Source organism: Macrotis lagotis, chromosome 8 (genome assembly GCF_037893015.1).
Source record: "Macrotis lagotis isolate mMagLag1 chromosome 8, bilby.v1.9.chrom.fasta, whole genome shotgun sequence".
Taxonomy (NCBI): Eukaryota; Metazoa; Chordata; class Mammalia; order Peramelemorphia; family Peramelidae; genus Macrotis; species Macrotis lagotis.
In genome coordinates this window covers 13273754-13287717 of record NC_133665.1, presented here as the reverse complement: position 1 = coordinate 13287717, position 13964 = coordinate 13273754, and the positions used below count along the sequence as shown (strand labels likewise).

Below are 13964 nucleotides of genomic sequence, written 5' to 3'. Positions count from 1 at the left end.
AAAATAATAATTCATCAAAATAAAAATTTTGAATGTTGGGGAAATGTTGAAAAAAATCGTAATGAAGGAGTAATAAAACTTCAGATCTCAAACTAAATTATAAAGTTACAATCATCAAAACCACCTGATATTGAGTTAAAAAAGTGAGATAGATCAATGAAACAGACCAGACCATGAATCATGAGGTACAGTAGAACTCAATAACTCTGTGTTTGATAAAGTGGAAAACATAAATCATCTAGTAAAAACACTTTATTTGATAAAAACTGCTAGAAAAATTGGGAAGCAGTCTGGTAGAAATTAGATTTACACCAGACCCTTACATTGTATTCCATAATACAGTCTAAATGGATATGTGAACTTAAGGATAAAGAGCACAGTACTAAAAAAATCATATATTTCTCATAGGGTAGGAAATGGATTCTTAACCAAATAGAGACAGAGGCAATTAGAAAGGATAAAATAAATAATTATGATTACTTGAAACTCAATTAGTTAATTTCAAAATTATCTTTTTTCAGCTAAGAAGGAAGTAGTCAAATGGGAAGAAAATATTTGCTATCAAAATAAAGAATTTTTATCTAAAGGATAAAACAGTTCTCAAAAGAATAGTGAAATATTCACAACCACATGAAAGGAAAAATGCTCCAAATCGTTAATAAAAGACCTATAAATCAAAACAACTTGCAAATTGACAAAAAGAATAAAAATTAACAATTGTCAACGTTGAAGGAATAATGGAATGATAGTTACTCTAATACATTGTTGGTAAGCTGTGAAATGGAAACAACCATTTTGTAAAATCATTAAGAATTATACAAATAAAATGCTTATCCTCTGCCAAATTATGAATTATGCAAATAAAGTACATATAACATTATTGGGCCAATATGCTAAGGAAGTGATAACTTCCTTAAGTTAAGAAAGTCTCTATATACTCCAGAATATTTATAGCAACAATTTTTGTAGTAACTTAGAATTAGAAATAAAGTAGATAACCATCATTGGGGAATAATTAAGCAAAGTGAATGTAATGTGATATTACTGTGCTATAAGAAACAACACATGTAATGAGCACAAAGAAGCATAGAAGCTCTATATGAACTGCTGCAAAGTGAAGCAGAGTCAAGAAAACAATATATAAGTACATTATATATATTGTTTTCATCACTTATATAGTAACTACAATAGACATAATTACACATTTAAAAAATCAAAAGTAAATATATATTTTACACATTGTATGCATTTGAAGACTTTCTCAATGATGTACTGTTGTATTAATCAGTTATGTTGACCTTTTTTCCCCTCTATAAAATATTTTTGACATATAGAATGACCCTGTGAGAGGGGGATGAGAAGAAAAACATGGGTTATTATGTCATAAACAGAAAATATCAATTAAAGCTTGTTTTAAAAACAAATGTAACAAAATGATAAAGATCAAGCAGATTTAAATGAAAAGCTATGAAAAGAGACCCCAACCCTAACCCTTTGTGGGGGGGGTAGTGGATCCACAGGTGTTACACATTGAACATATTTATTTTCAGATTTTTCCAATGTATTGATTAGTTGTATTAAGTTTTTTTCCCCTCTTTTGAAAAAATACAATTTGTTATGTGGGCTGGCTCTCTGGGAGGAGGAGGAAGAGAGATATTTGAAATAACTATTATTGTAAGAAACAGAAATTGTCAATAAAAAAATTTAAAAAATGCTTTTTGACCAAATAAAATAACTTGAAAGATTTAGTTTAGGGATGTCAAGAGGTTAGCCTGCTTGAAAGTTCAATGAGAGAAAGATAAGCCTCCTCCACTAGGGCTTTATGACAACAGCTCTGAGTCATAGAGGTTCTTTTAGTTCCTACAATAGAAAAGTCCTTAGCTTACGGAACCAAGCACAATAATTCCAGATGCCTGTTACTTCTGCAGAGTTTGGTTGAGTGGAGCTGATGGAAGAAGATGGAGTTTCTTGGAACAACTCAGACTGCCAGTTACTGTGGCCCAAAAAAGTCTTGTGCTTTGTCTGAGTTGCCTCCTGCGACTATCACTCAGGAGAGTTACCAACCTTATTATCTGCCAGGATACCGATACCTTAATTCATGGCGGCCTAGTTTATTTTATAAAGTCTCCTCCAACCAGAGCTGTCCAGATGATGGGTCCATAGGCCAGAACCCCTTGAGGCCTCCCACTATCCTGCCTGCCCTGCGCACTGCTCTGTTCTCCCGGTATAGCCGCCATGACTGGGACCAGGCGACCTCAGCCCAGTTACGGGGGGCTGAAACCTCCCGGCAGTGGGCCAGCAGGATGACAGCTGACTCTATGAGGCTGATGCAGGACAAAGACCAGCTGACCCGACAGATGCAGGAGGGCACTTCCCGAAACCTGGGCCAGAGGCTATCTGACATTGGTTTCTGGAAATCAGAGTTGACCTATGAACTAGACAGGTTATTGACTGAGAACCATGCACTGGACAATGCCAAGAAGCGAATGGAGTGTGCAAGTGATGAGCTAGAAGGTCCACTGCAGGTGAGTACATGGAAATATACTATACCAAACATACATAAAAGATATTTTTCCTTTATGTCCAGTGACAGCTGGTAGCTTTCTCAGTCAACTCAGCCCCTGTCTTGGTATGAGAGAGGAAAGCTTTGAAAAGATGAAAGAATGCTATGAAATAATCAGTACTCTAGGCTGACTTTTTCATATTACAATTTCTTTCAAATTAGGAAACGTTTATTGAGTGGCTACTACCTGTCAGACCCTAGACAAAAATAGAAGGGAGCCTACCCTCGAGGAGTTTACATTCTGTCTAGTTTCCTGAAACCGTTAAGCCAGTGTTTGTTCATTGACATTCTCACTTCTTCCAAACTGAATTGAACATGTCAAAAGAGCATTTACATAAGCTGGTTATTTAAATCCATGTGTGAAGTCTGAAATTTGAGAAGTGTGTCTGAGTGGTTAATAGGATCAAAGTTTGGGTTGAATGGTATAAATGTGGATCTGAGCCAGACTCTTCCCTACAATCCTTTGTACTATCTTCCCTTATTCTCTTCTCATTTCAATGCCTTCCCCTGAATGGTGTAGTTATATAACTGAAATCTATCTTCTTTGAGTCTTTATGACATCACAGTTAAGTGAGACAACCAGCAGTTATTCTTTCAAAACTGTTATTTTCTCCTGCCCCTCCAGAAACTCTTCTAATATGTCCCATTCCCTTTTTAGACTTCTGTTACTTAAAAAAAATCCTAATTATTCTTCTGGTGTTAGAGAGATATGTGACCATAATTTAAGTTTCCCTGAGGTTTAAATGACTTCTGACTAAAACTTCCATGGAGGAATATGTCAACAGTTTGCTGAGTGTACCTTGGTGGCTAATTGTTTTCAGAAACAGTTCTTTCATTTGGTAACTTCAAAGCCAGATCTCCTTTCAATGGGTGGTTGGCAGGCTTCCATTTAAACCTACTTTCCAAAGGCTGAGTCCTGTCAGACCTTCCAAGGCTTAATAAAAACCTTCTTCATCTCATTAAAGAACCTTCCCTTGTCTGCCTCTTCTGTGGAGCTCATTCTGTCCAAGCAAACATTGCTGAGAGGACTGTGTAACCTTAATTCCAGTCATAGTCTTGTGAAGATTTCCTGGGAAGAGTCTCGAAGGACCTTTTTATACTGTTTTTGACCATCTCCTCCTTTGAGAAGCCTATGGTAGGAGGCTGAGATTAAGGGAAACATTGCTGCCTATGGTATGACATGCAGAAGGTTGGGGATGGAGCAATAAGGAATACTTTTTAAAAGTTATTTTAAATAAATGAACACATTCTTAAGTGAGACATAGCTTTAAAGTGTGCATTTTGTGAGAAATTTTCACATGTTACAAGACTCAAGTCTTAGTCACACATGGGGGCACAATTTTCACACTTTCCTTATAGTCCACAGTTATCTTAACCCATCTCTGAGATGTTCTAAAACTATGTTTTTCTGTAGGTTTATCAGGAAAACACCAATGCATCAGATCATAATCTGATACCCTTAAAGGGCAAGGTCCACAGCCACTCCCAGTCTCCTTCTCTGCATTCCAACACACACACACACACACACACACACACACACACGATAATCACACCACTCATTGGAGATGTTAAAAGGAGTATTTTATTCCTTGTTTAGGATTAGACTAGAGCAAGCGTTCTTAACCTTTTGGTATGTCATGGAATTCTTTGGTAGTCTGGCGAAATCTATGGACCTTTTCTCAAAATAAAGTTTGCAATTGCATAAAATAAAATTTAAAACATTGTAAAGGAAACCAATTCTATTGAAATACAGCTATCAAAAATAGATTTTTAAAAAAGCAAATTGTTAGCATGCTTATTGATTGAACTCTGATTTTCCTTTCAGTTATTGCATTTCATGGTTTTCCACTCCAACTTCTTCATAACACAGCTGCTGTAGGAATGTGAATTTAACTCATCATGTGCTTGGTTTTGGGGTTACAGATAAAAATGAGGTAGTCCCTCCCCTCAATGAGCTTATGTTCTATTGGAAGGACAAAACATGTACAAAGATAAAATATAATGGAGTGGCAGCATGATACAGTGGAAAGAATCCTGAATGTACACTGTGCTTCCCCCAATACCCCTCAAAAGTAAGGATTTGATTCTTGTTTTTGTATCCTCAGCCCATAGTAAGTACCTATCAAATGCCTCATCATGGTAAGACTATGTCCATGGAAGCCTGTTTTGCTCAGTGGCTTTTCCCATGGCCTGTAATCATGCTCCCCCAGAGTTGTGTTTGGGTTTCTGGGAAGTTTTTGTGGATTGGACTCTTTTGTAAACTATCTGAGGTATTATTGAATACAGAGTGTTCCAAAGAGCTGGACAATTGGACAATGTCAAAATGCCAAAGAGATTTGGAACCATGACAATACTTTTCTCAGTCCTTCCTTATTCTACTGAATGTGCTTGTATTGGGATTATGGGAGACCATAATGTGCTGGATCCTATGAGGGATACAAACAAGTATAAGATACAGTCCCTGACCTCAAATAATTTGCAAGCTCATTGGGAATAAGAAATACACAATAAATTAAAGTTTTTGGGGGGGTTGCAAGACATTGGAGTTAAGTGACTCATCTGAGGTCACACAGCTAAGTATTAAGTGTCTGGGGCTGGATTTGAACTCGTCTTCCTTACTCCAGGGCCAGTGCTCTATCCACTGAGACATCTAATTGACTCAGTAAGTGAAAGTTAATAACATAAGGGCTATTGTTCATATTTGATGAGTGTCAAGTAGAAATGGAAACACTGAGTGAAAAAGTTAGTAGAGGGAAAAATCTGTGTGACAAAGATTTCCTGAAAGAGGTGGAATGTGAGTTGAACTTGGAAAGATGGAAAGGATCTGGCTAAAAGCGATGGTCCTCAAATGCCCCCAAGGACATATTCATGCTTATGTTTTTAAGAATCAGAGTGGGTGACAAGGCCATGGTTTCAAAGTGAGAAGGAGGGAGGGGAATGTAAACTCCTGGAGGGTGGATCCAAAGGCACAGCTACAAAACCCAGTGAAACCAAAGGTACAAATCCCAAATTTAAAATATAACTTTATAAGTAAAAAAGAACAAATGGGGCAGAAGTATATGTGTGAGTTACCCCTGTGTTCAATGATCCAAATTTAGTAAGAGAGAGAACACAGTCTTATCACTCCCTTTCCCTTCTTTGCAGGTGGCCCTCGAATGCTTGTACCATCGTGAAAAGAGAATAGGTGTTGATTTAGTCCATGACAATGTTGAAAAAAATCTTATCCAGGTATGAAGTCTCATCCTTCTATTCATCCTTCCTACAAGATTTTGTATGGGTGACAGGCAATTTGAGAACTTGGGGTTGAGTTTCCTAGAATAAGGCTATCTTGCTTGGTTAGGGCAACTTACAGGTTATAGGAGAAAGCAGAATAAATCAGTTGGAAAAAAAATTTGGAGCAATTGTCCAGGAATTGCATTGCATTACTCCCCAGGATTTGCCTAACTTTGTAAAGGCATAAAACATCACTCAGACTACAGATCTGTGATTGTTTGATATGGTAAAATAAAACAAAGCAAAGCTCTTAAGATTGCTAACCAGTTCATCTGGCTTTGAGATCTCAGGGTACAATCAAATAGCTGTCTGACTTGCAGAAAATACCTTTGACTCTCTAGATCTCATTTTTTCTCATCAGTGCTACATTTGGGTGAAAAGATTACTGGACAGGGAGTCAAAGGACTAACTTCCATTTCCTTACCTATGAATCAAAGGCATTGGGTATAATAAGAGTGCTAGCCCAGGATTAAGAGGTCCTGGGTTCAAAGGCCATTTGTTACCCTTATTACCTTTGTAGTATTGTTCAAGGCACTTCTCCATCCACAAAAGGAAGGCTTTTGACAAGAAGGCCTCTCAGGTCCCTTCTATGTCTGATCCTATGTTTGGATGACCTGTAAGTTCTTTTTAGCTCTAAATCCTTATCTGATGAGTTCTATCATCTTTGGGAAAGAAAGATGGGCAAAGATTTGTCATATAAGCAAAATTTAAGACAAGATTTGAAGAAGTCCATCAGGCTACCAAAAGACAAAAATAACTATGTCACTTAAGGAAAGATGTAAGAGATGGCAGGAATAGTTCTAGCATTAGAAAGGAACATACACAGGTGAGTGACTTGTTTTAAGTCTTTACTGAAATTCTCAATTGCCCTGATTTCTTATTTCTTTTAGACTCGATCTAATTTTCTTTCTGGTCTTGCATCCATATTCATAGAATACTATAATGAAGAATTTCACAACCTCTTTAGAGTTGCACAACCTCAATGCCTGAAACATGTGGGAGAGGTAGAGAAAAAGGAGGGGAAATGTACATTATAAATCATGGATGGGCAGGAGAAAAAAACACAAAAAAGAAAAAAAATAGTCATAATACACATTTTTACAATGCTTTTAAGATCCACAAGGTGCTCTTCTCAGAGAAAGTTTGTGGGATAATAATACACTATTGACTTAATTTTACGGATGAGTAAACCAAGGTAAAGAAAGTATAAAGAAGACCAACCTAGGTGCTTACTAGCCAGGTGACCTTGGAAGAGTTCTTAACCTCTCTGTCTCAGTTTCTTCATCTTTAAAAAAGAGCATTTGTTTTACATGTAATTGGGAAAAATAAAATAGTAAATTGAAAAATAAAAATGAGGGGGCAACTAGGTGGCACAATGGATAGAGCACCGGCCCTGGAGTCAGGAATACCTGAGTTCAAATCCAGCCTCAGACACTTAATAATACCTAGCTGTGTGGCCTTGAGCAAGCCACTTAACCCCACTGCCTTGCAAAACAAAAAACAAAAAACCAAAAAAATAAAAAAATAAAAATGAGGATAATAATTGCACTTGCTTCTTAGGGTTGGTGGAAAAAAATCAAGTGATATGATAATCAGTAGGCAAAATGCTTTTCAAGACTTTTAAGTGCTGAATAACTGTTGTTTGTTCAATTGTGTCTGATTCTTCATAATCCCATTTGAGGTTTTCATGGCAAAGATACTGGAGTGGTTTGTCATTTCCTTAGTCTCCAGCTCATTTTACAAACAGTGTTAAGTGATTTTCTCAGGTCACACAGCTAGTTAATATCTTAGACCAGATTTGAACTCAGGTGTTTCTAACTTCAAGTCTAGTGCTTTATCCATTGTGCCACCCAGCTACTCATGTTTACATGTATGTTGTTATTGTGGTCAATACTGAGAGACTTGCCCAGGGAACAATGAACAGCTAATAAGCATCAGAGTTCATGGCTCTTGACTTGCATCCAGAATTCCTTTGACTATACTAGGTTCCTATCAGAGAATAGAGAGCATTTTGCAGGAGAGCATCAGACTGGGAGTATGGAGACTGGGTGTTAGTCCCTGTTCTGCTATTGTCTTGCTCAGTAACAATGGACAAGTCACTAATCTGGACCTCAGGTTTCTCTTCTGTAAAATAGTGATTCCTTCTCTGCCCATCTCATAGGGTGATCATAGGAACAAATGAGTTCATGTAAAGGATTTTCTTCATAAAAAGTGTTACATAAATAGAAGGGATCATTTTGCTCTGTGTTGTGCCATGATTGGTGGTAGATTTCCATGAGGTTTATGTCTCCAAATAAATCATGCTATTAAAATTCAGAAAAACATACAAATCCAGAAATATACTAAAGTGGAAAACCAACAAAAGAGAGTTTCCTCCCATCACTTCAATTTTTTGATAGTTCTATTTTTCAGGTCTTTTGCAGGAATTTCTTTTGGCTTATGGTTAGTGCATTTTTCTACTGTTCAAAAAGAGAGTAGATCAAGTGAATTTCCATTAATTCATTGGATGCACATCACCTGTTACTTTCTTGTTAATAAGTTTTCAATTACTACCCCACTAAAAGAAAGAAAAGTGTATTTTGGATGCCAATGTTCTTTGTTCTCTCTCTCGAGTTCCACCTCCAAGCAGCTCAATGAGTGGGGTGCTGAGACTAGACCAGGCAAAAAGATAGTCAGTTTATGAGAAGTGCTACCCTTTCTGACTGGCAGACATTTTGCATTGCAGGAGATTGATTTGCTAAAATGTAGTCAAAATCAAATGAAAAAACTAGCAGAGAGATGTGGTATTCAGCTGCGGTGAGTATTTGCCTTTTTTTCTTTTCCTGCTTTCCTTTTCTGCTTAATATAATTTCTTGAGGTTGGACAAAACTTGCAAGGATGACACCATATCTTTCTCCACCCTCTTTAATTTATTATGATGATGATTATCTAATTATTATTTTTTAAAAAAGATGAAAGGATGGAGGATAGTCTGCAGTGATCTCTTACTCTATGAACAGTATATAAGAATTATAACTGCAGACATGGCAGAATGGAGTATTATGAAACAGGACCTATGGTTATGGGAGGATTGACTGGAATGGTGCCAAGGGGTTGTCAGTAGAGGTCTGGAATCAGGAGTCTGAGAAAGGAATCACCTTTTTGTTCTTTGATGCTCAGATGATTATGTAACCAGCATTGTGACAAGTTAGGAAACTACTCATGACATAATTAAAGTGAGAATCAAGCTTTACAGGTCCCTGATGCTACAGGTGCTGCAGTCCCATGACTTCTACTTGGTGAAGTAACCATGTCCCATTCTTCATGGTGAGCAGTATGACATTTAATTAATTTAGGAAAAATAGTTACTTATTATAGGGCCAGCAATTTCTGTACTTAGAAATTCCACTACAGCTACACACTCTTTTTGTATATTTGGGGTATAACAGTGATGGGCAGGTAGAACAAACATTACAAACTTGTGTTCTAGTGCCAACGCCCATGTCATGCTTGGAAAACAGGGTTAGATTGAGGGCCAGTTGTACTATGTTTCCTCTACCACTTCTTTCTTACTTCCTTATTTGAATTTGGGTCAAAGCAGATTAGAATGACTATGACAAGGAATTCCAAAGAAGAAATAAAGTCACAAAGCTGCTGCATCCAGTCTAGGGTAAAATGTAGGAAGGATAGTGATGTTCACTTTGCCTAGCTCTTGGTGGAGCAGGTAGACTAATATGCTATACTATAAAGATATTTCTTTGTGTGTGGTTTAAGTCAGAGGGAACAGATGGTTAGGGCTTGGGATGCCAAACTTTAGAGACTACTTTGCTTTATTTCAACAGATGTAGGAACAATTGAACTTAACTCCTAGAAAGCAAGACTAATTTGAAAAAAAAAATAGGAAGCTTTAGTTGCTTCCTCTCCCTAAAGGCTGCTCCCCAAATTGTCCCAGGCTTAGTAACAGCCCACATATCAGCAGTGGTTAGGAGTTATCCTCCAACCTCCATCTGAATCCCTCTCCCATCCACACATTTAACACACTCTTTATCTCACTTGCTCTAGGTACAAAAATTGTAGATTATGGCTCTGGCTTGTGGAAGTAATCTTACTACTACATTATGCCTCATTTATAAATCTTAGGGAAAATGTTCTCTTAGCATCAGCTGGTAGTGTCAATCTTTTTCCACTTTGCCTACTAATCTCCATGAGTGTGAGTCCCTCAAAAACATAAGACTGAGATCACCCAAATTGCCATACTTCTGATCTCATTTCTTCTTTTTTGTGATTTTTGCACATGAATTCATCTGCTGCAACTTGGAGACAGCCAGCAGGGGGAGAGGGTAGCCATGAAAGGACCAGGCAGTTCTGGCAAGGTTTAATTCAATTATTCCAACTTGGAACTAGGGAACTGACCAGTTTGTGTAATGGGCTTCTGGAGGTCAGGGGAAAAGATGAGAGCCTTTCAAAAGAGTAGGAATGGAAGAGTGGAAAGGGCACCAGATTTTGGAGTAAATGGACCTGGGTTTAAAATTTTTCTATTATTTAAAGTTTCTATGATCCTGGACCAGTTATTTAATCTCCCTGAGGCTTACTTTCTTCAACTGAAAACAAATGGATTGGATGAGGTTATTTAAAGTTCTTTTTGGTTGTAGATCACATAGTTAGAAACTTCTGGTTATAAATATATGATACAAATATCAGAAAGACAATTTCTTGGGGAATGGGAGTGGGAGGAAGATATTCCCCTCCATTAAAAATCTGAGGTAGATTTCCCCTCAACAAAAACAGTTTAAATTCTCAGGTGAAAGCCCATGTGTCAGAAGAATGTTATCATTGTCAAGTGATTATCTCTTGCTTCAGAGAACATTATGCTATCTTGGGGTAACTTAATTAGTGTAGAGCCAGAGCCCAATTAAGGAAACAGAATGCACTCTTTCCTCATCATCAGAGTGGGAAGCACTTTTTGCCAATGCATTCTATCCATTTGCATATGGAAGAGAGTGGGAACTTTGGAAGAATTTTTGGCAAATCCTGGGGCCTCCCATCTGGATGGGGAAGTGTCCCTATCAGAGTTTGACATTCCCTCACTTCTTCCAGTGAAGCAGAAAGTTAAGTTTGTAGGATTGTAGGATAGTTAAATTTGGGTTTCCCCTGGTCAGCAGGACCCCAGAAAATGTTTCTTGGTTCCCAACTGGCCATTAGTCTGGAACTGAGAGTGGGAAGTTAAGGTCATTCTCCATCTCCCCTTGAGCAAAGTAAAGAAGACTGGTTAATAATAGTGTTGCAAGTGTCTAGATGAACTTCCCTTTTCTCTTTTCTCTCAAATAGATTGGGTAACATCAAGAGTATTATTGAAGAATTAAGATTATAATGATGAAGACCCCATTACCTCTGTAGTTTCAGGGATAAATTGGGTAAAAGGATTCTTTCAGGAATGACTTTAATGGAGGTTATGATATTAGGGGCACTCAAGGTCTTCCCCATTCACCATTCTTTTTAGCTTGACCCTAATAATTAAAATTCTGCCATTAGAAATGTTTTTTTTTATTTGATGGATGTCTCCTATGGAAATGGAAATATCACTTGGAGGAGTAAACACTTTAAATTCTCATCATTTACACCTTAGCCAGAATAAGTATAAACCTTTTTCTAAGCTATGACTAACAGTAAAAGAGATGAAATAATGTACATGGTGATTGATAGGGAGATGTTACAATGGAGAAGGGAGGCTAGTGGGGAGATGGAAGACAAACCAGAGACTTTATCCTTTTGCTTAGGGCTGGCTGTGAGAAGGCCCTTGTGAGATGACTTTTTTTCCCCCATAGGGATAACCGAGATGCCCAACATGCACTGGAGAGAGACTTAGCTGATAAAAATTCTGCACAGTTTATTGATGAGAAGTGCTTCAACTTAAGAAGCACATCAGACTCCATCAACTTCTTCCATGGAGTGGAGAAATTAAATGGCACGTAAGTGTGAACTATCTCTTACCTGACTGGGCATAGGAGATTCTGTCATTTAAGATCTCTATCTGGTCTTTTGATAATTTGGGTACTATATATATTTGAAGGTATTCTTCTATTTTTTTTTTGTTTCTATTTTTTTTTGTATTCTCAGTTTTGTTAGGATATAAATTTGCATAATATATTCTGATTATTTTTTATTCTGGTTTTACAATTTGCTTTTCTCATTTTTTATGTTATTTATTGAATTTTCTGCTTTCCTTTTGTTTAAGATTAGCTAAGGATTTATCAATTTCATTAGTCTTTTCATAAAACAAACTTTTGGTTATATTTCACAATGATGGAATCCTTAGAAAAGTATTTGCTTTGGGGGACATATGGCAATGGGATCAGAAGGATAAGGATGCCTGTAATGACATTGGCAATGGGAAGGTTCCAATGTCTCCCTTTCCCAACCTTCATCTTGCACTTAAAATATCCTATTTTCCACAGACCATCTGCTCCAGTAAGGTCCTGGTTGAGCATATGAATCTTTCCATATTTCCATATTTCCCCTTTGTGGGAAGGATGGAGGTAGAATGTAAGTTGTGAGAGCAGGAGCTATTTCACTTGTGCTGTTTGTATTCCAAGTGCCCAGAATGGAACCTTGTGTATAATAGGCACTTAATAAATGTTGCCCCGAATTGTTGTGGAGCAGGCCAGAATCATCTGTAAGATGACTGGTTAACTGAGCACAGTGGTCAAGGGTTCAGAGAATTCTCCATTGTCTTCTTTTTCAGTTAGGGGAGGTACACATACCCTTTATTGCTCTTGGCTCATCTTACTGACTGTAGGTCATTCTAATCTCAGAGCCTGGTCCACTGCCCTAATATCTTCAGAGCAGGTAAACCTGCAGACACCACCCTAGTTCATTGTCCACAAACCTTTAACACTTAAAGTGCATGGTTTTCCACTGGCCCTCCTTTTTGTTTTTTTGTGTTGTTTTGTTTTGTTGTTGTTTAGCTTCTGAATGGTGTCATGGAATCTAAACTTTCCTTCAAAAACTTTCCCTAAGGATTTTGGGAAATCAGCTTCTCAAAGATGTAGATTCAAAGTATATTTGTGCCGGTTACTACCTGTGTAACCTCAGGCACACACACACACACACACACACACACACACACACAAACTAAAAACTGCTAACCAAGGTTCTTTTTGTTTTCTTGTTTGTTTCTATAAAAGAAAATTCCAAAAAAGAAGGGGAAAGGGGGAAAATAGTGGCAATAATGAAAACCCCACTGGATTTGAAGTTGGAATATTTGGTTTGGTCAGAAGCTCAACTACTGCTAGATGTGTGACCTTGAATAAGTCACAACCTCTCTGAATCTCAACATATAAAATGAAAAACAATACTTCATACTATTAATACTTTATCTGTAAAATAAGGGTTTAATAGTTCTAGATATGAGACTTAAGGAGTTCCTATGAGAGATTGTATGTAAAATGCTCTGTGAGTGGTCAAATTCTATATGAATGAGAATCACTAATATCTGGACCTCTCAAGGAAAGAAAACGGACACTGAGGATTTAAGTTTAAAGTCAGCCCTGAGAAATCAAGGCCTGGATTTTAAAAATCAAGCTTCAGAAATTCACTTGGGCTACAGAGGGCACTGTTTGCCATTGGCTCTGGCAAACTGGGTAGAAGTTGCCAGCTGGCTCCAGTGGAAGCAGAGTTGTGGGTGATGGGTCAGAGAAGGAATGGGTAGCGCGAAGTGCTGACGTCGGCATTCTGGGGGCCAGGGCTCGTGTTTATGGCCCGCAGTTGTCATTAAGCAGCCTAATGTCTGCTTTGGAGACTGGGAGGAGGCGTCCCAAGGGCGCCCCAAATTCCACGATGCTGTGCAGGCTTGCTGGGCGACCCTATGGGAATCCCTCTGCCTCCACCCAGCCCCGAGGCAGTATCACACCCCTGAGGGACTGGAAGTGGGTGGTGGGTTTTGGGATGAGCAACCTTCCCAAGACACATCCTAGCCACCCCCCCCATCTCAGATCCTGTCTACCACTGTTTTTATGTCCTTAGGGCTTCTACTGTCTCCCCAAGAGAGTGTTGGGGACCATAGTCTAGGGGAAAGGAAGCAAAGACAGGATTGAACAGAGAGAAGAGGTGAGGAGCCAGAGGTGAAACTCTCAGCAAATAGACCCGGGAG

General features: G+C 38.1%; 1 protein-coding gene across 2 annotated transcripts in view; it reads left to right on the top strand.

The window, feature by feature from the left end:
- Positions 1-1914: 1914 nt before the first annotated feature.
- TEKT5 (tektin 5) overlaps positions 1915-13964 on the top strand; it is a 59367-nt gene continuing 47317 nt past the window's right edge. For both annotated transcript variants that reach the window (XM_074195927.1, XM_074195926.1), the window contains exons 1-4: positions 1915-2525; positions 5708-5791; positions 8562-8632; positions 11641-11784. In XM_074195927.1, the coding sequence (XP_074052028.1) occupies positions 1959-2525; positions 5708-5791; positions 8562-8632; positions 11641-11784 (866 nt within the window). In that variant the 5' untranslated portion in view covers positions 1915-1958. The remainder of the gene's footprint in view (positions 2526-5707; positions 5792-8561; positions 8633-11640; positions 11785-13964) is intronic.